Below are 22,042 nucleotides of genomic sequence, written 5' to 3' on the forward strand. Positions count from 1 at the left end.
ACGTTGAGACTGGTGTTTTGCTGGTAATATTTAATGAAGCTGCCAGTTGAGGACTTGTGAGGCGTCTGTTTCTCAAACTAGACACTCTAATGTACTTGTCCTCTTGCTCAGTTGTGCACAGTTGTTGCTTCTTTAATCAGTACAACAATTTTCAGCTGTGCTAACATAATTGCAAAAGGGTTTTCTAATGATCAATTAGCCTTTTAAAATGATCAACTTGGATTAGCTAACACAACGTGCCATTGGAACACAGGAGTGATGGTTGCTGATAATGGGCCTCTGTACGCCTATGTAGATATTCCATTCAAAATCAGTCGTTTCCAGCTACAATAGTCATTTACAACATTAACAATGTCCACACTGTATTTCTGATCAAATTGATGTTATTTTAATGGACAAAAAAATGCTTTTCTTTCAAAAACAAGGGCATTTCTAAGTGAACCCAAACCTTTGAACGGTCGTGTATATATTAAATGATACCATCTTTGAGAACTAACAACCAAATAAAAGCTAGACAGTCAGGAAGAATAACATAAAAAAACGTCATTCAATCCACATGCCCATTGATTTTGTTATAACGTTTGAGCAGAGGAAGCCATGGCAAAATGCATATAATTGCAGGAAATTTGATTTGAAACTACATTACGCTGAGATTATCATCTGTAACGTTCGGCGTCGGGTGATGAAGAAGCGGACCAAAACGCAGCTGGGAGCGAACACATGTTTATTCTTACACTGAATAAAACACGTACACAAAACCAAGAAAATGCCTGATCATTAACTGCTCAACAAAAAGAGACAACAACCCACAAACATCGTGGGGGGAAAGGAACTTAAATGTGATTCCCAATCAGACATAACTAGCGACAGCTGTCTGATTGGAAATCACCCCGAGCCCAACATAGAAATAAACCACAAAGAAAGGCTATAACAAAACATAGAAAATAAACCATAGAAATACCACACCCTGACCAAAATAGCAGAGTTCCCCTGGTCAGGGCGTGACATCATCACTGTATTTGCAGGCTTTGAGGTAAGTGTTACTGAATGTGTTTTTGGTATAAAACATTAAATGTCCATTCTGTAGTGTTTATATTATGGTCTGGCTCTCCTAGGTTATACAAAACACAAGCTCTGGAGCTGGGCTTTGATGAGTTCCACCTGCATGTGCGTCCGGAGCAGTTTGAGTTTGCTGTCCAGAGAGACAAGGCAGAGCATAGACCTCTGTTTGTTACGGCACTGCTGCAGGACGACAGCTGGATGGACAGGTACCCTCCTTACCCTGTTACTCTGCTAACATAGATAGCAGCTACCTTCCTTTTCTTTCTTAGCAAATTGTATGATATCTACAGTAGGCCTTGAAAAATAAGGAAACTATTAACAATGCACTTTTTTGATGATGTAACGCTAATGCTTAAAAATAACCATAAAAAATCTTCTTCTCGTGGACTAAAAGTCATATTCACTCCACATTTGGTCTTTGGACTCGTCACAATAATAACCCCTAAAGAGTTTGAGAATATAACGTTGATGCATTCAAATGACTCCACTATACCATACTATATGCTAATTTGCTAAAATATGCAAAACATACTTAAAAAATCTTCTTCTCATGAGCCGTAGACCAAATGACACCAAATTCTGATTGTAGGCCAATGGTACATGTCTTAACTTAGTTTGAGAAAAGCTAAGGGATTGGTCCAAGGATGGCTGAGGTATTAAAATTCACTCCAGATGTTGCATTTAGACTCATGAGTTCCTACATGATAGAGTGCTTGCTTTGTTATCCATCTGATCATGTGTCCTTTCTGTCATCCTGTGAACCCTATTTATTGCTGCTCGCAGCTATATTCTTATGTTTGTTATTCCCGACTCCTGTAGGTACACTCCATCTAAGTTTCCACTGAGCATCCAGGAGCTTGATGAGAACCAGATTGGAAAATTCAGCTTCTACTCTGAAGAGGCAGTAGTGCATGTAAGGTCAACTGAGACTTTGGGCCTGATTCAGAGTTGAGATAAGAGGGCACAACATTTGTGTAAATCAGTGTCAAGAGAGAGTCCTGCCTTTTATGAAGAGATATTATAGCTGTTACCCATTATGATTCACACTTGATCTTATACAGTAGGTGTCACCTCAGTCCCTGTCTTCTCTCTACCTCTCTCCAGCTCATGAATAGGTCAGCCATAGAGAACCTGCAGGTGACCCTGGCCTGTCAGGTGACTCAGAAGAACGCTCTGGTTGGTGCAGTGAAGCAGGCGTGTCTATGTTATTGGTCAGAGACTTTCACAGGCTCTCCAGAGGTACCTTACATCACCACACATATACTTTAATCCAGTGGCCGGTTTGCTGGGATCAAATTACTTCTCTTTCGCTCTCTTTGATTTAGGAGGTTCTTTGTTCTAGTGGCGATGCAAGCTCCTTAGCTAAGCAGAGTCCCAAAGTTCGCAAAGATACAAGTGAACCAAAGATAACTGGTGCAGGAACCAGGGAGAGGTGAGTTGGAGGGTCAATGATGGCCATGTTTTGTAATTATCAATATTATTACAGTTAAATATAATGATTATGTTATGTGATTTGACTGTTGTGTTTGTTCAGGCTGACTGAGGCGTTTGTCTCCATCCAGCTGGAGAAAGTGGGTCCACGAGATGAGATGTTGAACTCTTTCATAAAGAGGAGACAGATCATGGGTGTTGTGATGATGAACCCTGTAAGTGAAATGTCATAGAGGTCAGAGGGGGCAGGGGCTATGTTGGATCTCAGATATTACTGTTTGATTGTTTACCTTCATGACCTTCTCTTTCACCGCAGGATGAAGTAGCAAAAATCAAGAGGAGGCTGATTATTGAGTTCTGTCGAAAGTATGTACATATTTAGTAGAAGTTGACGATCATGATTGCCATGTTCAGACATGCTAAAGTGAAGCTTCCTAGCATGACTCATTTGGATGTGTTTATTCACAGGAGACCCGATTGTTTAATCACATTTTGGGGACTTATTTACCTGAAGTCTAACTTTCCTCCAGGTGTACCTGTAACATGTCAACCTTTTCCTAGATTCAGTTTGCGTATGTCCCAGTGTTGTGTGAGAGGGCAGATTATAGGCCTGTACCACAGCCTGACCACCTTATTGGACGAGCTGCCAGACATCCGCCAGTCCCACTTCCTGATTGGCCAGGACCATGAGTTGAAAAGCGATATGGACTCAGGACTAGGTGTTCGCCCTGACCCCAGGTAAGACCAGTGTGAGAGAGCGTTTTATAGCCTGAAATTCAGGGATTTAGTGGTAGAAAATAGGTGGGTAAACATCCACTACATCAATGATCATATAAGAATACTTCAGAAAACCTTGCATATGTTGACAGAGAGAATATTTTAGGAGTGTGAAGACACCCTGTGGTCGTGTATTTGCTCAGTGTCTCTGTGGTTGGAGGTCAGAGATCATTTTTGTTCCACTTGGTTGGACAGGAAGTTCCAGCGGCGTCCCAGGCGCCTGCTGTCAGCTGACGGCAGAATGTTCCTCAACCTGTGGTTCCTCCCCCACTACACTGAGGTTCTCCTCATGTTCAGAACCCTGGAGGACTCGGTGAGAGGTTCTAACCTGTTTTACATTATATTAACGTACAGATGGACACAGACACATGCATGGAGGAGTGGATTGAAATGAGATTTTGTGATATCAGTAAAAAACAAAACCATGGCCTTGCTACGTCTCTGTTTATCTTTCCTGTATGCAAATGAAAACTAAATCCAGAACAATGGAATGTTTCTAAGACTCTAGAGCAGGGTTTCCTAACTGGTGGTTTTATTTGGCCACATATGTTTTTCGGAGGATTTTTTTATTTTTTATTTAACATTTTTAAAAAAGACTGTAGAAACACCAGGAAATCAACTCCAAGTGATTTTAATTTAGGAAATCTGTTCCCAAGTACTCCCACTCATAATAGAGAGACACGTGATCGTATGCAAACGTAAGCAAGGTTTGAAATCATTATCTTTTAGTCAAATATTAAATCTGTTTGTGTTTATTGCGGTCAATTTGCAGTCTTCAACTTATTTGTAACTATGTTCGGGCCCCCCGACCATCCGCAAAAAAATAGAAATCAGCCTTTGGCTGAATCTAGTTGGTGATCTCTGCATAGAGCACGTTGATCTTTATCTTGAACTTGTTTACTTTTGTTGCATTACAGGCATGTAGCCGGGCTCTTCACCATAGTCTGGAGATAGTGTCTGCCCTGCATGACATCATCTATTACCTGGTCAGTTTCGCCCGACTGGGGAACCCAGGAGTCTTCAGCTCCAAGAGAGGAGGAGGAGCAGGAGTGGGAGAGCTTACAGCCGACTGGGGCGGCACTGAAGGCATCGGTATGCATTAGTTATAAAGAGACCTGTGGTTCCAATGGCTCAGTGGGTTAAATCATGGTGCGGGATTGTGAGTTTGATTTCCGCACGGAACACATATACTATCTGTGTCACTGTCAATGTTGACAGTTCTGTAAGTCACGTTGGATGAAAGCATCTGCTAAATGACCATGTTATTATTGTTAAGGTGCGGAGCTGTGGGAGATCCAGAAACAGATTGACTCGCTTTGTGACCCTGGTAGCCCTGAGGCTGTGGGTCGCCTGCTGCAACTACGGAGACACGTGATCTTCTTGCAGTACGACACCGCTGTGAGGCACCTCATCAGGTGAGTGGAGAAAGGTAGAAGAGGTTGATATATGCCATCAGTGAGTAGGTTTAGATAAATGTAATGGAGTATGAGGGTTCCTAGCATAAGAACCAGACCTTGGTCAAATACATTGTGTCAACAACTTTCAAACGCTTGAGCTTGATTTAGTTTCATCAGTTCAATGGGACCAACGGAAACTAAAAGTGAAAACAGAAAGTATTTGATATGCTCTCTCTCTCTCGCTCGCTCTCTCTCTCAGAGAGGCGTTTCTCTCCTCTGGCAACATCGTAGCCTATCAGAGCGTGAGTGACAACATGGGACACGCCCTCCCTGCGCTGAGTGACAGCGTCAGAACCAATCACAGTTCTCTACTGTCTTTACCAGAGCCAATGGAGCCTCACAGCCCCCGGGTTTGTAATAAAGTTTACTATCCAGAGTAAATGGGAAACACAGTATAGTTAATGCTACTTTTGATCGTTTCCCACTGCTCAGGCAGGGTTGTACTCTTAGACAGTTGTGAGGTCATCATGCATTTGTGCTCTCTAGGCTCAAAGGATGTACCCATGGAGAAGTTTTCTGGTGTGTCATGGATTGCACTCTGTAGACATTTGGGGCATCCCACCCATTGAGTACTGCATGCAGGTAGACCTCTACTCACCTTTATGATATTTCTTGTTTTTCCTTTTTTACTAGCAAGGGATTTAGCAAATAGAGGCCACTAGAAATGATAGTGATTGTTTTATCTATTTTGGTTGAATGCATTGTAAGCTGCTCTGGATAAGAGTATCTACAATGCTAAATGACTATATTGTGGATGTTAATGGTCTTATGCTGCTTGTATCCAGCTGTGTCTGAGTGGGCTGGGTGACCGCAGCAGGATGGAGGCCAATGGAGCGATCCTGGGAGTGTCTCTACTAATGGAGGATGTCCTGAACAGCGGAGGGAGGGGGGCAGCGCCGCTACGTCTCCATGACAACAAGGCGGAGGACTCACGTGGAAAGCCCGAGGAAGTATATTTACATACGTGTTAGAAGATCTTTTCTTCGGGGTGTGTTAAAATGCATGGGTTACTAGGTACATAATTGCATTCAAAACACATGTAGGCCTAAACATTTATGTAACATATGTTTACCGCCAGAAAAAGCACCTTGTAAGCAACGCTGTGAACAGGTTTTTGGCACAGGCTGACAGGATTGTGTCTTAACACTAGGAGGATGGTAGCAGTATGGATGACAGCGTTGATGAAGAAGAGAAGGGGATCTCCTCTGGTCCCCTCCAGGACCCTCTCCAGGTGCTGTCTGTGTTGAAGGGCTTCCTGCTCCTAACCAAACAGCTGGAGGTGTTTAAGGAGAGCTGGGGACGGAGACAGCTAGGGGTGGAACAGATCAATACCATGAAGATCAACAGGCACTTCTCAAGACTCTACAGGTTAGTTAGTATTGCCCAGGAAAAGGTTTTTACTTTATGTAATATTCTGACATACCATGCAATACATATTTCTTAATTCCATTATTTTACATTTAGATGCATGTGTATTGTTGGGAATTGTTAGATACTACTGCACTGTTGGAGCTAGGAACACAAGCATTTCACTACACCAGCAATAACATCTGCTCAATATGTGTTTGTGACCAATAAAATGTGATTTGAATACATGGGGGGAAAAAATGATACCAGGGTTTGTGAATAGTGATGGATAAGCAACATGGACATTAACACACTTTCATACAGAATTGATTGTTCATTGTTTATCAAAATCAAGTCATTTTAATCCTGACTGTGAGATGATGTCGTCTCATCGTTAACATATGGCTCAGTGGGTGTCATGCTTCTTCATTTCAGAGCAGACATCCAGTACCCAAGTATGAGAGCCCTGGCTCAAAAGATGGGTAAAGAGAAGGACTTTGAGGCTCTGCTATCTGACAGCCAGCCTCTACTGCCTCCTGCAGGAGCCTCTGAGGTTCACATCAAGACATTCCAAGTACCGTACTACTGCAACACACCATGATAGCTCACTCACACACCTGACCTCTATTGGAATCTTTTAACGCGGTTTAGTGGGAACTAGAAGCACAAGCATTTCGCTACACTTGCAATAACATCTGCTAACCATGTGTATGTGACCAATGCAATTTGATTTGATTTGTTTTAGTTTAGGTAGAGAGTAGATGTACACTGAGTGTACAAAACATTAAGAACACCTTCCTAATATTGAGTTGGACCTGCTTTGCCCTCAGAACAGCCTCAATTCGTCGGGGCATGGACTCTACAAGGTGTCGAAAGCGTTCCACAGGGATGATGGCCCATGTTGACTCCAATGCTTTCCACAGTTGTCAAGTTGGCTGGATGTCCTTTGGGTGGTCCCGTGTGGCTCAGTTGGTAGAGCATGGCACATGCAACGCCAGGGTTGTGGGTTTGATTCCCACGGGGGACCAGTATAAAAATGTATGAACTCACTACTGTAAGTCGCTCTGGATAAGAGTGTCTGCTAAAATGGGTGGTGGACCTTCTTGATACACACGGGAAACTGTTGAGTGTGGAAAAACCCAGCAGTGTTGCTTTTCTTGACACAAACCGGTGCGCCTGGCACCTATTATCATACCCCGTTCAAAGGCACTTAAATCTTTTGTCTTGCTTATTCACTTTCTGAATGGCACACATACACAATCCATGTCTCCAATAGTCTCAAGGCTTAAAAATAATTATTTAACCTGTCTCCTCTCCTTCATCTACACTGATTGAAGTGGATTTAACAGGTGACATCAATAAGGGATCATAGCTTTCACCTGGATTCACCTGGTCAGTCTGTCATAGAAAGAGCAGGTGTTCCTAATGTTTTGTACACTCAGTGTACGTGATCCAACTGTTAACTTGAGTGTTTTATCAAAATGTACACACATAATGTCTGATGGACATAAAAGGCATTTATTCGTGGAACAATCCATATACCGTAGTAGTCAGGGATCCTAACTGAATCCATGCTACGTTTCACTATTGTTTCACTTCATGAAATAAAGCCTTGATTCAGGTTGATTCTACCTTTTTGCCATTTGTGCTGTTGTCTATGCCTAACCATGTTTGTACCATGTTTGTTCTGCTACCATGTTGTTCTACTGCCATGTTGTGTTGCTACCATGTTATGTTGTTGTCATATTGTGTTGCTACCATGTTCTGTTGTCGCGTTGTGTTGCTGCCGTGTTGTGTTGTTGTCTTAGGTCTCTCTTTATGTAGTGTTGTGGTGTCTCTCTTGTCATGATGTGTGTTTTGTCCTACATTTTTACTTGGAGTCCCAGCCCCCTTCCCCACAGGAGGCGTTTTGCCTCTTGGTGGGCCGTCATTGTAAATAATTATTTGTTCTTAATTAACTTCCCTAGTTAAATAAAACATTTTTGGGGGTTTTAAAGGTTGGAACCCAGACTAGTCGAGTAGTGCTACAGACTAAGGAATAGGTTATAAATTGTGTAATTAAGATGAGGATTAACATGAACATTGGTTTCTCTGTTGACTCTGTGCATGGTGGTTCAATCTGTTTCAACAGACTGAGCAGTAGGTTATATCTGTAATATGGTCAACAAGAAGATGAGGAACATCTCGTTGAGTCTGTGCATGGTGTCTCAGTTGCTCAGGCTGCTGGAGAGTACAGAGTGTGATATGATCCGAGCGGTACAGAGGAGGATCACAAGAGAGCTGACCCTGGTGATTTCAGAGCGGGCACGCCAAGACACAGGCCTCCCCACAGGTACACTACCCACCTCTCAGGATGTCTCACGAAGACACTAACCAATGTTGCATCTGGATTTCTGTTGTTGTTCTTTAAAACATTTGAATATGTTTACATTTGACGGTTATATCATGAACAGGTTAAACAGCTACGAGTATGAGTCGAAGGATTCTAGCTATAATGGTTGACTTATCACTGTTACGACTGTTCTCCAGAGTTGTGGAAGCAAGGCTCCATGAAGCACAGTCTATCCCCAGAGAGACCTCAGTTAGTGGAGTGCTTCACTCAGCAGCTAATGGAGTGGGCTGAGCAGACGGAGGAGGGACAGGTGAGAAACCCAACACAGAATGGATGGACAGGCAAGACAATAGCCCTAAAACAGTGGGTAGCAGTCTGGTCCTTTTTCTCAGTAATAAAAAAGTGGCAGTCACAGGTTCATAGGTTTCAAGCACCAAGAACATGAGAACAGTTTAATGACAATATATATGCTCTACATCTCCTGCCAGCTGACCTTCCCCACGGCCCACCTCCAGCGGTGTCTGTCCACTCTGGGCCGTTCTGTGACGGAGAGAGAACGCAGCAGCTTCCTCCTCTACTCCCAGTTCTATGAACAGATCTTACAGCAGGAGAACCAGCTGCTCTACCGCAGAGAACAGGTATCCTACTCTGCTGTACTTCAGCAGTTCAGCCCATAAGATGCGTGTCAAGATATGCAATGCCTTTTTTCATTGGTAATACAGTATATGTGTGAACGACTGGGATTAGAACCTCTGGGAGATAACGCTAGTCTTCCGCTGTCCGGCAAGGTCAGTTATCACGTGAGCAGGGTTCCAAACCGTTTGAGTCCGTGGCTTTATACCATTCGCTTGCTAAACAGCACGCAAACGTATCTTTAAGTTCTTGCTTCTTGACTTCTTCCTGTACAATATTTGTCCTGCAGGATGTGAAGAACCTTGAGGCGTCCCAGTCCCAGACCATCAACCCTTACAGCGAGGTCAGTGGGCTCTGTCGTGGGATGATGTTGCAGACCACAGCCCTGCGCACCCGGGTCACCCAACTGGAGGAGGAACAGAGAGATCTGGAGCAGCAGATTAGCTTAAAATACAGACAGTGCTATGACTCCCTGGTCCGACAACTTTTCTCCACCTGCATTCAACTGAAGGTACGAAACGCTTTTAAAACCTATCTTTTTTTTATCATAACGGTAACTATCTAAACCCTGAAGTTATAATGCATTATGATGTTGTTAGAATGCATTATAAGACTTGACATAAGCATGTATGAGCAACTTATAGTGTCTTAGTATCACCTCATAATGATCCTGACTAACTTTGATCCACAATAACGACACTGATTCATTTGGAAAATATTTGGTGTTTGGTCGCATCGTACTTTTGACCACATCACTGCCATGCTAAAAGCACCATAACGCACACCCTCTCGTCTTTTTACTTGATTGTTTACTTGGATGGGTCACAGGCCAGGCTTGATGAGTACCATGTGCGAATGGACCAGGACGTTACTCAGCTGGTGAGCAAAGTGAGGAGAGAGGGAGTGGATAACATCATCAAGCTGAAGACGTTTGGCTCCACTAAAGGCAATGAAGCTCTTCTTACGACACAGTCGGAGGTGAGACGATTGGGCCCAAAGTTGTTTTCGAAGCAAGTGACTGAATTGTGACTCAGGTGTTTACATAATTATTGCATTCATGACTAACAGCTGTTCTCGTCCTTAATCGTTCTTCTTCTTCTCCTCCTCCTCCATCAGAAGCAGGAGCTCCATGACCTGAGCATGGAGAACAGTCTGCTGACTGGCCTGCTGTCTAAGGTGAAGGCACTGGGCCACTGGAGACAGGTGGTTGGACAGGGCAAGTTGCACCGTAGGTTGCTCCACAGCCAGCAGGTACTGTTAGGAGGATTGGAAAGGAGTGTCCCCAAAATCACACAAGTGTATTGACTTGCAATGACCGTGACATGCGGTTGTTTTATTATTTGACCTACTTAAGTTGAATGCATAGATGTTAACCTGTGCATAAGAGCCTCTGCTGAATGATTGTAATATAAATACAAATGTACAGACTCATATGGATTGCACCAGAATGGCTGTGGCTTTTGCATGTTTTTTTGCTGACGTTTTGGGCGACTGTGACTTGTGCTGTGTCTAGAGGGAGATGTCCTGTCAGAGGGAGGCACTGAGAATGAAGATGATGTCAGAGGATGAAGTGATCGTACTGAAGCAGGAACTGGAAGTCACTCAGAGGGCCATGACACAGTGTCAGAAGGAGTACAACCGCACCAAGAGACTGCTCACCAAACAGGTAGCTAGCTATATCCTCACCCTGAATCATTCACATGCATTTCTTTTTACAACATTACAGATAACAAGTGGAATTAATCTTTACATTTTCTTCTCATTTTATATAATTGTAAATAGTGTGATATTTTCTGTCATAGCTGATTTAATAACCAGATCTAAAGATATTTGCCTGTCTGGTCTGACAGTAGAGATTTTTATGCCCACAGATCGCAGAGCTCCATGAGGTGAGGCATCACTCTGCTCAGGAGGTCCAGAGCAGACAGGAGCTGGACAGCTACCACCTGCAGAGTCTGGAGCAGCTGAGAGAGGGCGTGGGGGACAGAGACAGACAGCTCCAAGACCTCAGGACTCAGCTGGACAGGAGCAGCAGAGACAAACAGCTACTGAGACAACGCAGTGGCAAAGACATCAGACAGGTGACACTCGTTCTCATCCCTGCAATACAAACACACCAACACATAATATACAATTATAAAATCTGTTTTAGTATTACTAAAACAGACATCATCCAGCTTGAAGGACCATAAAACAGAGATGGATAATAACTTAAGTTCCCAGACTTTTAAACAATTACATTGTATGTGTCCCGTAGGTATAAACTAGGACCCGGCCTTTCCTGGTCAGATTATATGGTCATGAAAAATCCCTGGCCCTGGGAATAACTTATCTAAATGTGTATATTCTCTGATGAAGGGAGCACATTTACCGTAAATTACAGACAGAGCAAGTTTAGATCATTGGTGTAGTGGTAATGGACATTAACCCAGGCACCCACTGTGGCTTTAGATGAAGGGCCAGCTTCATCAGGAACGCAGCCTCAAACAGGAGGCCTTCCAGCGGGTGGACAAGCTGCAGAGCCAGATGGAGGACGTTGAGACTGCTCTCTCCAGGTGTACCTCCACAGCAGGTAATGGCTAAGCTTCAGTGTGTTCCACTCACTCCCTTTCCATACAGCAGTAACTTACTATAGCAATGGTTCTCAATCCTGGTTCTGGGGACCCAAAGGGGTGCACATTTTTGTTTTTGCCCTAGCACTACACACCTGATTCTAATCATCAACTCGTCATCGGGCTTTGAATCAGGTGTGTGGTGATAGTGCAAAAACAAAAATGTGCACCCCTTTGGGTCCCCAGAACTGAGAACCACTACGCTATGCAGTTCTAGAGTAGTGTATGAGCCCAGTAACTTGCAGGTGTAGGGTACAAAATATAACACACTGTTTAATGAATAACTCACTATGTTGCAGCTAGGCATTGATTCAGCCTGTGCTCTCTCTCACAGGGCGACGCAAGACATCCTGTTACACTTTCCCTCACAACAGATCCAGCATCAGAAATCCAGAACACGCTGGCCCACAGCAGGACGATAGCAAGAGGGATTCTACCACCCAGCTGGAGAGACCCAAAACAGTGAGTATCTCTTCTTGGCATATTACAGCCTAGTAACCAGTGAACTTTTGTGTTGCTTCGTTTCCCCAACAGAAATGTGTGTGTTTTGTCAGGATCCGTCTCGCCTGCGTATCCTCACCACTGAGGCCCTGCTACCAAACCTCACTGATGGAGGACCAACCTCCTCCAGTCTCCTCACACACCTTCAGCAGCTGAGACTCAACCATCAGTAAAAATGATGCTGTTCTTGTAGAAAAATGTCAACCCATGTTGTAGCAAGTAATGAAAACAAACGTTTATTGATGAAAATGATCTAGATGATACACAGTATGTGAAGGACCTTTATACACCTGGGCCGCTAAAACAAGAAACAAAAACATTGTAAAACAGTGATAAGACACCTTGTTTAAAGCTATAACTTGGTGTGATCTCATTGTTGCAGATGCTACCATACAAATGTAGTAAGACAAACCAAATAGAAAGAGTTGTGACAAAACTACATAGGCCCAGTGTATCCAGGCTCAATACACACACAACCTTTAAAAAAGGTTATTGTAGAGGAAACAACCTTACATTTTATGGATAAATCAGGTTTAAGAATGACTGTTAATCGCTTCACTTACATGCAGAGGGGGAAAAAAAAAAATCTGACTTGAGCAGAAACATGGTTAGCCTGGTCTCAGATCTGTTTATGCTGTTTTGCCAACTCCTACAGTCATTGGAATTTAACCATCTGACTTGGCTTAAAAGCACAAACTTATCTGGGACCAGGCTATAATGTGGGGATGATCATTAGGTTAAATCATAGCATCCTCTGAACAGTCTAATATTTGTGGCATGTTCATCACATTAGAAACTACACCAGATAGAAGGAAATTAAAAAAAGGGTTGCATGGAAGAATACAAAAAAAAGAGTTGAGTTCTGACAATACAAATAAAATATCACAAAACACACTCAGGTTTGATGCATATTTTGGAAGTTAACTAACACACAAAAAAAGTTTCAAACTATTCATCCGGGGTGCTAATCATGTTTTCAACCATGTAAAATTTGCACCGGTCTGTCCCCCCCAAAATGGAATACAACTGTAGAATAAACTGTACAGGGATTCAAAGAACCTAAGGTCAAATAAAGAAATGTCTTGTCTGACTTTTTTTTAAACAGATGCAAACTATGCCCTTAAGATCCAAGTCTGGCCTTCAATTTCTACAACAGAATCGTAGACCCATGAATTAAGACTGGACTCCAATCCGATTACGCTTTGTCAACAATGTACCATTTAATTGAACCAATATATGCGTTTACCAGGAATGCGAGCTCCGAACATAGCCTTTAAAAGCTGCATTGTCTACAACTCACGATCGGATTGAATCCCAGCCTTCAGTTCTACAGCACAATCTGACCGAATAACTAAATCTTGTTCTACACACTTCCAAATCCAAACAGATTTAACTAATACTCAAATCAGAGAAAATCAAGTCAAAACGATAGGTAGGTTATTGATAATTAGAAGGTCTATTGAGGACATGGAATTTAATGTGTCAGTACCAACACTGCCATAAAACATCAATAATACTGAACGGTATATCAGTCCTGACTAACCCCACTCTATAACCATGACTTTAAAGTGACTGTTCCATGTGAAGACTGGTAGATTGGTGTATCTTTTACACATGAGCCCGATTCACACTATAGAGCCGAACCAAAAGCCAAGCAGAGCTGTACAGTACAGTACAGTTTGGGTGGAACCTGTAGTGTGAAACAGGCAATACAGTACAAGCAACGGCCAGCACTTATTGATACAGCGTCTTGTCTACGTCCCAAATGGCACCTTATTCCCTTTATGGTGCACTACTTTTGACCAGAGCCCTAAATGGGTCCTTGTCAAAAGTAGTGCACTATATAGGGGAATAGGGTCTTATTTTGGAGGTAGGTATGTTTTACGAACCCTGAGACACAGCAGGCAACTTCTGAGCAGTGTCTACGTAGTGCCAAGAGGAAAATATAAAGATAAACACTAAAATGACAACTTATAGACAGGACCATGATTGATTATTAGTTGACATGATCAGTTTCAATACTGATCAACTCTCATCCTCAGAATCCCTGACCTGCAGGATTCACTGGACTCGAACAGATCAATAACTAGTATTCACACAAATGGTTTTCACAGAAGTACCATTTCTCAAATTAGGAAAGTAGATAAAAGACAACCAAATCACCCTTCATTAAACCAGCCAACATTGTTGTCCGGTCTGATACTGGTTGTAGAGTTAAATAGCTACGTAGTAAATGTTCCATTCTGATAATGGCCTGTAGTGTGGACATTTTAAGTTTGGTCTGAATCTTAAAATTCAGATAAGGTAATGACATTATCCGCTAACTCAAACCATGATGACCCTCAGTATGTAAAACCGTGCACGACAATAAGATGTAAATCGCTCTAGCTGGGAGTCAATGAAAAATCTCTTTATTAAAGGTCTTCGTCAGAACCCTCTTATGACCAGAAAGCAAGTGTTTATCATAAGGCTCCACTTTCTTTCGTTGTCAAACGTGGCACAGTACTGACTTAGCTAGTTATTCATATAAAAATAAAGTAACATTTGTTTTATTTACACATTGACAGAGTATGTAAAAGTTAATCTCTTCAGTACATTGGTAACAATATGAAATTACAAAGTGGCATTGAAAACAATTCAGGCTCTTTCTGTCAAGACTGGAAAAAAGCAGCATTTTGTATGTGCTTATTATAGAGCAGAGTTGGAATCCATTTCAATTCAGTAAAACTTCCTGAATGGACTGAAATGAAATGGGCATAGTCCAAAATGGCAGCCTAATTCCTACATTTCAATTTTAGTAATTTAGCAGATGCTCTTGTCCAGAGCGACTTACAGGAGCAATTATGTGCCTTGCTCAAGGGCACATAGGCAGATATCCCACCTAGTCAAACCAGCCACCTTTCAGTTACTGGCTCAATGCTCTTAACCGCTAGGCTACCTATCTATGGGCCCTGGTCAAAAGTAGTGCACTATATAGGGAATAGACTGCCAATTCAGACATACCCATGGACTCCAACCCTGTTATAGGGCAACTCATAATACTGGCTTGAGGACTGAGCGCAGTGAGCGTCCCTCTTTGGTGAGCTCTCTGGTGAAGCACATGCAGGGCAGAGGGATTGCCTCGTCCCGACGGGTGATGGTGTTAAACTTGCACTTCTTCAGATGTTCGGCCATATTGGCGATGTTGGCAAACTTCCACTCGTTCACCGTACCGAAAGCCGTACTGAATCGCCACACCTGGTTCACAAAAGAGAGTAATTGAAATTCATTAGTTGTAATGATGAAGACGTTTATATGTGTACTATGGTATGCCTGCTTGCAATGCAAAGCCTTTAATCTAATTGATTACTGTGTTAATACAGGACAGCATGCATTCAGTGGTCAGGAAATAGGAGTGAATTCTAACTGGAGATCCCCATGCGTGTCTCAAACTGTCGTACAAATCTGAAATTTCTCATTGATCATAGATTTATGGGAAAAAGCAAATAAAGTCAAATTCAATACAGATGTTAATGCACATGTTTAAAATGCAGTGAGCGACTAACCTTGTTTTGGATCTGCCATGAGGAAGACCCATCTGTCCGTCGTGTGTTCTCCCAGAGAAGCACCACCATGCCTCTGGACTTGAGTAAGCTACCACACACATCCCTCATGGTCCGGGAGACCCTAGACAGCTGGCACAGGCTGAAGCCATCCAGGAAACTAGCCACATACTGTTGCACCTCGAAGGGCAGGGAGCTCAGGTGGTCGCAGGTGGAGCCAAACCGACAGGCATTCCTGGGGAGAGTTTTATCTCCGAACCGGGGAGGCATACCCGGCTGCACCCCGAACGAGCCCAGGTGTCTATCGTGGATGATCCTGGAGCCCTGCACGGAGGGACAGAAGCGTCTCTGGGAGTAGGTGCAGCCGTAGTAGGCCAGGGGACAGCGGTGCTCCAGCCAGCCGTTCAGCCCGGCGTGGATGTCCCCGTGAACATTTTTGAAATGCGAGGAGAACTCATCCCTGCGGAACAGCTGTCCACACACAAAGGTGAACATGGTGCGCTGCTTGGTCTGGTAGCGGGCCACACACTCCAGCACCAGGTCCAGTCTGAGGGTGTGGAAGGGGCTGGGGTTGGAGAGCTGCGGGCTGGCGTGATCACAGGCCGACGCTGAGGCGATGTCCCCCACCATGGTGTTAGTGGCCAGTATTGCCGAGGGGAAGGAGAAGGTCTGGGTACCAAAGTCGACGCGATAACCGTCTACAAACCTGCTGTCTGAGATGCTGCGGCCCCCGGGGGAATCACCCAGACAGAAGAGCAGCGCTGCCGTGATCAGGTCGATCCCATGGAGCCCCAATGGATCATCAGTTACCTCCAGGTCTGAGGTGTCCACTGACTTGTCCTCCATTTTAGCTCTGAACAAATAGGGATCAGACATCATAGCCCTGCGCCCGTTAAACGTAAACACACTCATCCCTCGGAGCACCTGGAGGTTCTGTAGTTTCCTCTCCAGCCACCTGTCTTCGATCTCTAAGGGCAGGTGCTGGAGCACGTTGTAGGGTTCCAGATTAGGGAGAGGCATGGGAAGAGGCAGGTGGATGGGTAGTGGTGGAGGGTGGGGCCCAGAGGACTCCCGTGGTGCTACTATATTAGGCATGGAGAGATAAGGCATCACCGGCCTGAAGTCTGAAGACCTGTTGACTTCTGAGCGTCTGGGTGGAGATCTGCTCAGATCCATCCGCTCACGTCGTCTCAAGTGATTGTGGTCATCTCCTGTATGGTGGAAACCGTTACTGAGAGGAGGAGGACCCACCTCCGCTAGACCCATCATGCTGTCCTTCTCCACCTCCTCTGAAGACTTGATTAGGTCATTGAGCTCTATCCAGTAGCTCTCATCTCCCGGTCTGTCTGTTCCGACTCCACAGTCCACGGACACTCCGCCCACTGCTCCGAGCTCACAGTCCAACTGTGTGTCACTCTCCTTCATCTCTACATTCTTCAAGTCATCATCACTGTTCTCTCCATTATGGAGAACCCCATTTCGCTCTGTTTTTTCCCCATTTATAATTCCATTGATCAAGTTGACGTCCTTTGCACTTCTGAGAACTTCCAAGGTCGCTGCTAAGTTCTTTTTGTGTACCGAAATATAGGACTCCTCATCATCCATTTCAATCACTCCATTAGTCAAAGCAGCAGCCTCAGCCATTTCAACCATTCCATTACTAACTGCAGTCTCTGGTACACTTGACACAACATCAGCCATCTTTTCATTTGTTTCCACAGCTGGTTTATTATATCCGTTCTTTGACGTGTTGGTGGTGACTCTGAGGGACTCCAGTAGCATCCTCTGATCTTGGAGAGCCAGGGCCATGTCTAGCTGCTCCACCACTTCAACATTGCTCAGGTACTCATAGGACTTCCTATCTGAATAGCTCACAGGCCAACGGTTCCACTCCATGGTGCAACACACCACACTGGCCGGGCACGTCTCTAGGTGTTCAGCCATTTTGAGCCGAGCAATAGTGAAAGGGCACCCAAATCCAGTGTTGAGGCAAGGCACTCTTTCAAACGGGCATAGTAAATGATGCTCCTCCACTTTGCAGGAGTGGAAGACGGCTCCACAGACGAGAGGGCAGCCAATGAGATCACAGGACACACCAGTCTCTGGGCGGATCATACACCTCCGGTTTACACACTTCATGCAGTGGGCATGGAGCGCCTCCATCTTAGTAGTGTTGATATTCTAGATTTAAAAGGAGGAATGAGTGAAGTGGTTTGCCCTGAAATAATGAGAGAAAAAAAGTTTTTAAAAAATCAGACCGTTTTTAGTAAAGATTTAGTTCTAATTAGAACAAATTCAAGTTGAACCACAGTCAGTTAATGAATAGAAAAAGCAACCAGGCCATGTCCCAGTTCCTAGAAACATCCTGTCCTGTTAAATTATCCCACTGACATAGTTCTAGGGCCAGCTCTCTACCTACCAAACATGTGGCAATGGAGTCCCGTGCCTTTAAAAGACCAGCATCACATTCTATAACTTAGCACCTGCTCCCATCTCAGTCTTTCTGTTTACTAAATCTTTAAGCTGCCACATGACATTTCACAACACTCTTCTTGGGTTACAGTACATGGTCACAGCACACCAGTTCTAGAATCTAGCCTAAAGGACCATGACCTTTAACCCCTGGCTGAGGCTGTATGAAGCCAGGGAGGAAGAGAGAAGCCCAACTCTGTGGAAAATCTGTCTCCCTCCAGCAGGTGTTGTTTTTTCATTGTTTTGCCCACCAAGCAAGGAGTTTTTGTATGGAGGTTAACGGCTTATTTGCTACGTGAGCTTTATTTGACCAAATAGAAGTTCAGTAATCCTTAAGTCGTTACGAGTGTACTGATATAAGTAGGACAAGTAACATCGCGGCAACAGAGAAAAAACACTATATCAGAGCTCTCTGGAGATAGCTATGCATATTCATGAAATGAGGCTAGTAGCATAGCGTCTCTCTCCATTGAATACAGGCAGTTGACGTCACCAACCCTCATCAAATATACTGCTCAAAAAAATAAAGGGAACACTTAAACAACACATCGTAGATCTGAATGAAAGAAATCTTATTAAATACTTTTCTTTACACAGTTGAATGTGCTGACAACAAAATCACACAAAAATAATCAATGGAAATCCAATTTATCAACCCATGGAGGTCTGGATTTTGAGTCACACTCAAAATTAAAGTGGAAAACCACACTACAGGCTGATCCAACTTTGATGTAATGTCCTTAAAACAAGTCAAAATGAGGCTCAGTAGTGTGTGGCCTCCACGTGCCTGTATGACCTCCCTACAACGCCTGGGCATGCTCCTGATGAGGTGGCGGATGGTCTCCTGAGGGATCTCCTCCCAGACCTGGACTAAAGCATCCGCCAACTCCTGGACAGTCTGTGGTGCAACGTGGCGTTGGTGAATGAAGCAAGACATGATGTCCCAGATGTGCTCAATTGGATTCAGGTCTGGGGAACGGGCGGGCCAGTCCATAGCATCAATGCCTTCCTCTTGCAGGAACTGCTGACACACTCCAGCCACATGAGGTCTAGCATTGTCTTGCATTAAGAGGAACCCAGGGCCAACCGCATCAGCATATGGTCTCACAAGGGGTCTGAGGATCTCATCTCGGTACCTAATGGCAGTCAGGCTACCTCTGGCGAGCACATGGAGGGCTGTGCGGCCCCCCAAAGAAATGCCACCCCACACCGACCCACTGCCAAACCGGTCATGCTGGAGGATGTTGCAGGCAGCAGACCGTTCTCCACGGCGTCTCCAGACTCTGTCACGTCTGTCACATGTGCTCAGTGTGAACCTGCTTTCATCTGTGAAGAGCACAGGGCGCCAGTGGCGAATTTGCCAATCTTGGTGTTCTCTGGCAAATGCCAAACGTCCTGCACGGTGTTGGGCTGTAAGCACAACCCTCACCTGTGGACGTCGGGCCCTCATACCACCCTCATGGAGTCTGTTTCTGACCGTTTGAGCAGACACATGCACATTTGTGGCCTGCTGGAGGTCATTTTGCAGGGCTCTGGCAGTGCTTCTCCTGCTCCTCCTTGCACAAAGGCGGAGGTAGCGGTCCTGCTGCTGGGTTGTTGCTCTCCTACGGCCTCCTCCACATCTCCTGATGTACTGGCCTGTCTCCTGGTAGCGCCTCCATGCTCTAGACACTACGCTGACAGACACAGCAAACCTCGCATTGATGTGCCATCCTGGATGAGCTGCACTACCTGAGCCACTTGTGTGGGTTGTAGACTCCGTCTCATGCTACCACTAGAGTGAAAGCACCGCCAGCATTCAAAAGTGACCAAAACATCAGCCAGGAAGCATAGGAACTGAGAAGTGGTCTGTGGTCCCCACATGCAGAACCACTCCTTTATTGGGGGTGTCTTGCTAATTGCCTATAATTTCCACTTGTTGTCTATTCCATTTGCACAACAGCATGTGAAATTTATTGTCAATCAGTGTTGCTTCCTAAGTGGACAGTTTGATTTCACAGAAGTGTGATTGACTTGGAGTTACATTGTGTTGTTTAAGTGTTCCCTTTGTTTTTTGAGCAGTGTATTTAAAAAAGGATTACAATAATGAGATGTATCCACCAATTCGAAGAAAAGATGGGCGGGAGCTAGAAAGCCCACCGTGCCGCTTTATGGACAATGACTCCCACTGTTAGGGCGGAGAGACATTTACACGGAGTGTACAAAACAATAAGAACACCTTCCTAATATTGAGTTGTACCTCCGCCCCTTTTGCCCTCAGAACAGCCTCAATTCGTCGTGGCATGGACGTGTCGAAAGTGTTCCACATGGATGCTGGCCCATGTTGAATCCAATGCTTCCCACAGTTGTGTCAAGTTGTCTGGATGTCCTTTGGGTGGTGGATCATTCTTGATACACACAGGAAACTGTTGAGCATGAAAACCCCAGCAGCGTTGCAGGTCTTGGTAGAGCATGGCACTTGCAACACCAGGGTTGTGGGTTCGATTCCCATGGGGGACCAGTAGGAAAAAAGTATGAAAATGTATGAACTCACTACTGTAAGTCACTCTAGATAATTGCTTCTGCTAAATTACTAAAGTGTAAAAATTGGTGGTGGGCCATTCTTGATACACACAGGAAACTGTTGACTGAAAAACCCAGCAGCGTTGTAGTTCTTGACACAAACTTGTGCACCTGGCACCTACTATCATACCCTGTGCAAAGACACCTGAATCCTTGGTCTTGCCCATTCACTTTCAGAATGGCACACATACACCATCCATGTCTCAAGGCTTAAAAATCCTTATTTAACCTGTCTCTTCCCCTTCGTCTATACTGATTGAAGTGGATTTAATAAGTGACATCAAAGGATCATAGCTTTCACCTGGTCAGTCTGTATTGGAAAGAGCAGGTGTCCTTAAGGTTTTGTACACTCCGTGTATCTTGTTAGTATATCCATAATATTTTATGAAACAGACGGTTCAGTGGCCTTACTGGCCTGCTCAAAGCTTGATGACAACAAAACCTGGACCTGTCCAAACAACTGTTAGCCAACCATGACAGTGTATGTAAGGTGAAACGTTACACTGCCGGTCTTGACTGGGCATGACTGAGTTGTCTGGCTTCACAGGCCTCATGTCAGATTGCGCAAGATAAACAAAAACAAATGACTTGTAACTAGCTAACTAACACAAGTAATACATAGTAGTAACACGCTAAATGGCTATTTAGATGAACACAATGTTAACACAGTTAAAGAGCCAGCTAACTAGTTATTTTTGCCACTGGCAAGTGTAATGTCCGGCCTACTTAGTGGTTAAAAAAAATAAAAACTCTTTAACGTTCGGTTGCTAGCAACACCAACCAACTTTAGCCGTAGCTGTGCTAGCTAGCGGCTAACAAACCCCATATTGATTAACGGGTGAAAATGAGATGGAGGTTGGATCCGGCGGCTCTCCAAATGTTCCATTTTAGCCAGCCACTGAGCTAGCTAAAGTTAGCTTGGTAGCTAACTATTTAACTAAAAAAACATGTCACAATTCCATTTGCCTTACCCGTATTAAATAACGATACAGCAAATCGTTGATTTCCGAGTCTTGTCCTTATATTCGGCAGTAACACTATAGTCACACACAATTAACAAAGTTCGGTAGGTAATGTTGTAGCAGCTAGCTAGTCAGCTACAAATATTCACGTCGTCTCTTCCGCCTCGAGTCACTATTGTGACTTCTGCTGTAAAATGCTAGCAAGCTCAATCTGTGACTAGCTACTAATATCTACAAGTGGCGCAAGTTGATTGCGTCATCATGCAGCGGGCCCGGACCACAGCGAAGTTTGGCTAGAGATGTGCGCCTGAAATAGATGGGGAATACCCCAACAATACTTAGCGAGCTACAT

At 44.2% G+C, this 22,042-nt stretch overlaps 2 protein-coding genes across 2 annotated transcripts in view; one reads left to right on the forward strand and one right to left on the reverse strand.

Moving 5' to 3' along the window:
• Positions 1-13,044, forward strand: part of si:ch73-242m19.1 (uncharacterized) — a 27,941-nt gene extending 14,897 nt beyond the window's left edge. Inside the window, exons 18-43 of the mRNA XM_029729256.1 lie at positions 1,116-1,268; positions 1,882-1,975; positions 2,167-2,301; positions 2,388-2,494; positions 2,597-2,708; positions 2,810-2,859; positions 3,055-3,231; positions 3,466-3,583; positions 4,188-4,362; positions 4,547-4,685; positions 4,927-5,077; positions 5,214-5,309; positions 5,513-5,677; positions 5,878-6,095; positions 6,510-6,648; positions 8,286-8,406; positions 8,604-8,716; positions 8,895-9,044; positions 9,329-9,550; positions 9,868-10,017; positions 10,156-10,290; positions 10,553-10,705; positions 10,911-11,120; positions 11,491-11,611; positions 11,986-12,113; positions 12,206-13,044. Of these exons, the coding sequence (XP_029585116.1) occupies positions 1,116-1,268; positions 1,882-1,975; positions 2,167-2,301; positions 2,388-2,494; positions 2,597-2,708; positions 2,810-2,859; positions 3,055-3,231; positions 3,466-3,583; positions 4,188-4,362; positions 4,547-4,685; positions 4,927-5,077; positions 5,214-5,309; positions 5,513-5,677; positions 5,878-6,095; positions 6,510-6,648; positions 8,286-8,406; positions 8,604-8,716; positions 8,895-9,044; positions 9,329-9,550; positions 9,868-10,017; positions 10,156-10,290; positions 10,553-10,705; positions 10,911-11,120; positions 11,491-11,611; positions 11,986-12,113; positions 12,206-12,325 (3,652 nt within the window). The 3' untranslated portion in view covers positions 12,326-13,044. The remainder of the gene's footprint in view (positions 1-1,115; positions 1,269-1,881; positions 1,976-2,166; positions 2,302-2,387; positions 2,495-2,596; positions 2,709-2,809; positions 2,860-3,054; positions 3,232-3,465; positions 3,584-4,187; positions 4,363-4,546; positions 4,686-4,926; positions 5,078-5,213; positions 5,310-5,512; positions 5,678-5,877; positions 6,096-6,509; positions 6,649-8,285; positions 8,407-8,603; positions 8,717-8,894; positions 9,045-9,328; positions 9,551-9,867; positions 10,018-10,155; positions 10,291-10,552; positions 10,706-10,910; positions 11,121-11,490; positions 11,612-11,985; positions 12,114-12,205) is intronic.
• On the reverse strand, positions 12,373-21,943 carry fbxo30a (F-box protein 30a). The gene is made up of 3 exons (XM_029729463.1): positions 21,700-21,943; positions 15,698-17,912; positions 12,373-15,389 (listed from the first exon to the last, which is right to left on the reverse strand). The coding sequence occupies exons 2-3, from the start codon at positions 17,855-17,857 to the stop codon at positions 15,186-15,188; spliced, it is 2,364 nt and encodes a 787-aa protein (XP_029585323.1). The 5' UTR covers positions 17,858-17,912; positions 21,700-21,943; the 3' UTR covers positions 12,373-15,185.
• Between the last annotated feature and the right edge of the window lie 99 nt (positions 21,944-22,042).

This window comes from Salmo trutta, chromosome 33 (assembly GCF_901001165.1).
Source record: "Salmo trutta chromosome 33, fSalTru1.1, whole genome shotgun sequence".
Taxonomy (NCBI): Eukaryota; Metazoa; Chordata; class Actinopteri; order Salmoniformes; family Salmonidae; genus Salmo; species Salmo trutta.

Bases quoted from the DNA above. Each gene is read 5' to 3' on its own strand.
- fbxo30a (XM_029729463.1), bottom strand. From the start codon at position 17,857: ATGGAGGCGCTCCATGCCCACTGCATGAAGTGTGTAAACCGGAGGTGT. The intron at 15,390-15,697 runs GTTAGTCGCTCA...TTTGTGAACCAG, and splicing joins CATGGCAGATCCAAAACAAG to GTGTGGCGATTCAGTACGGC.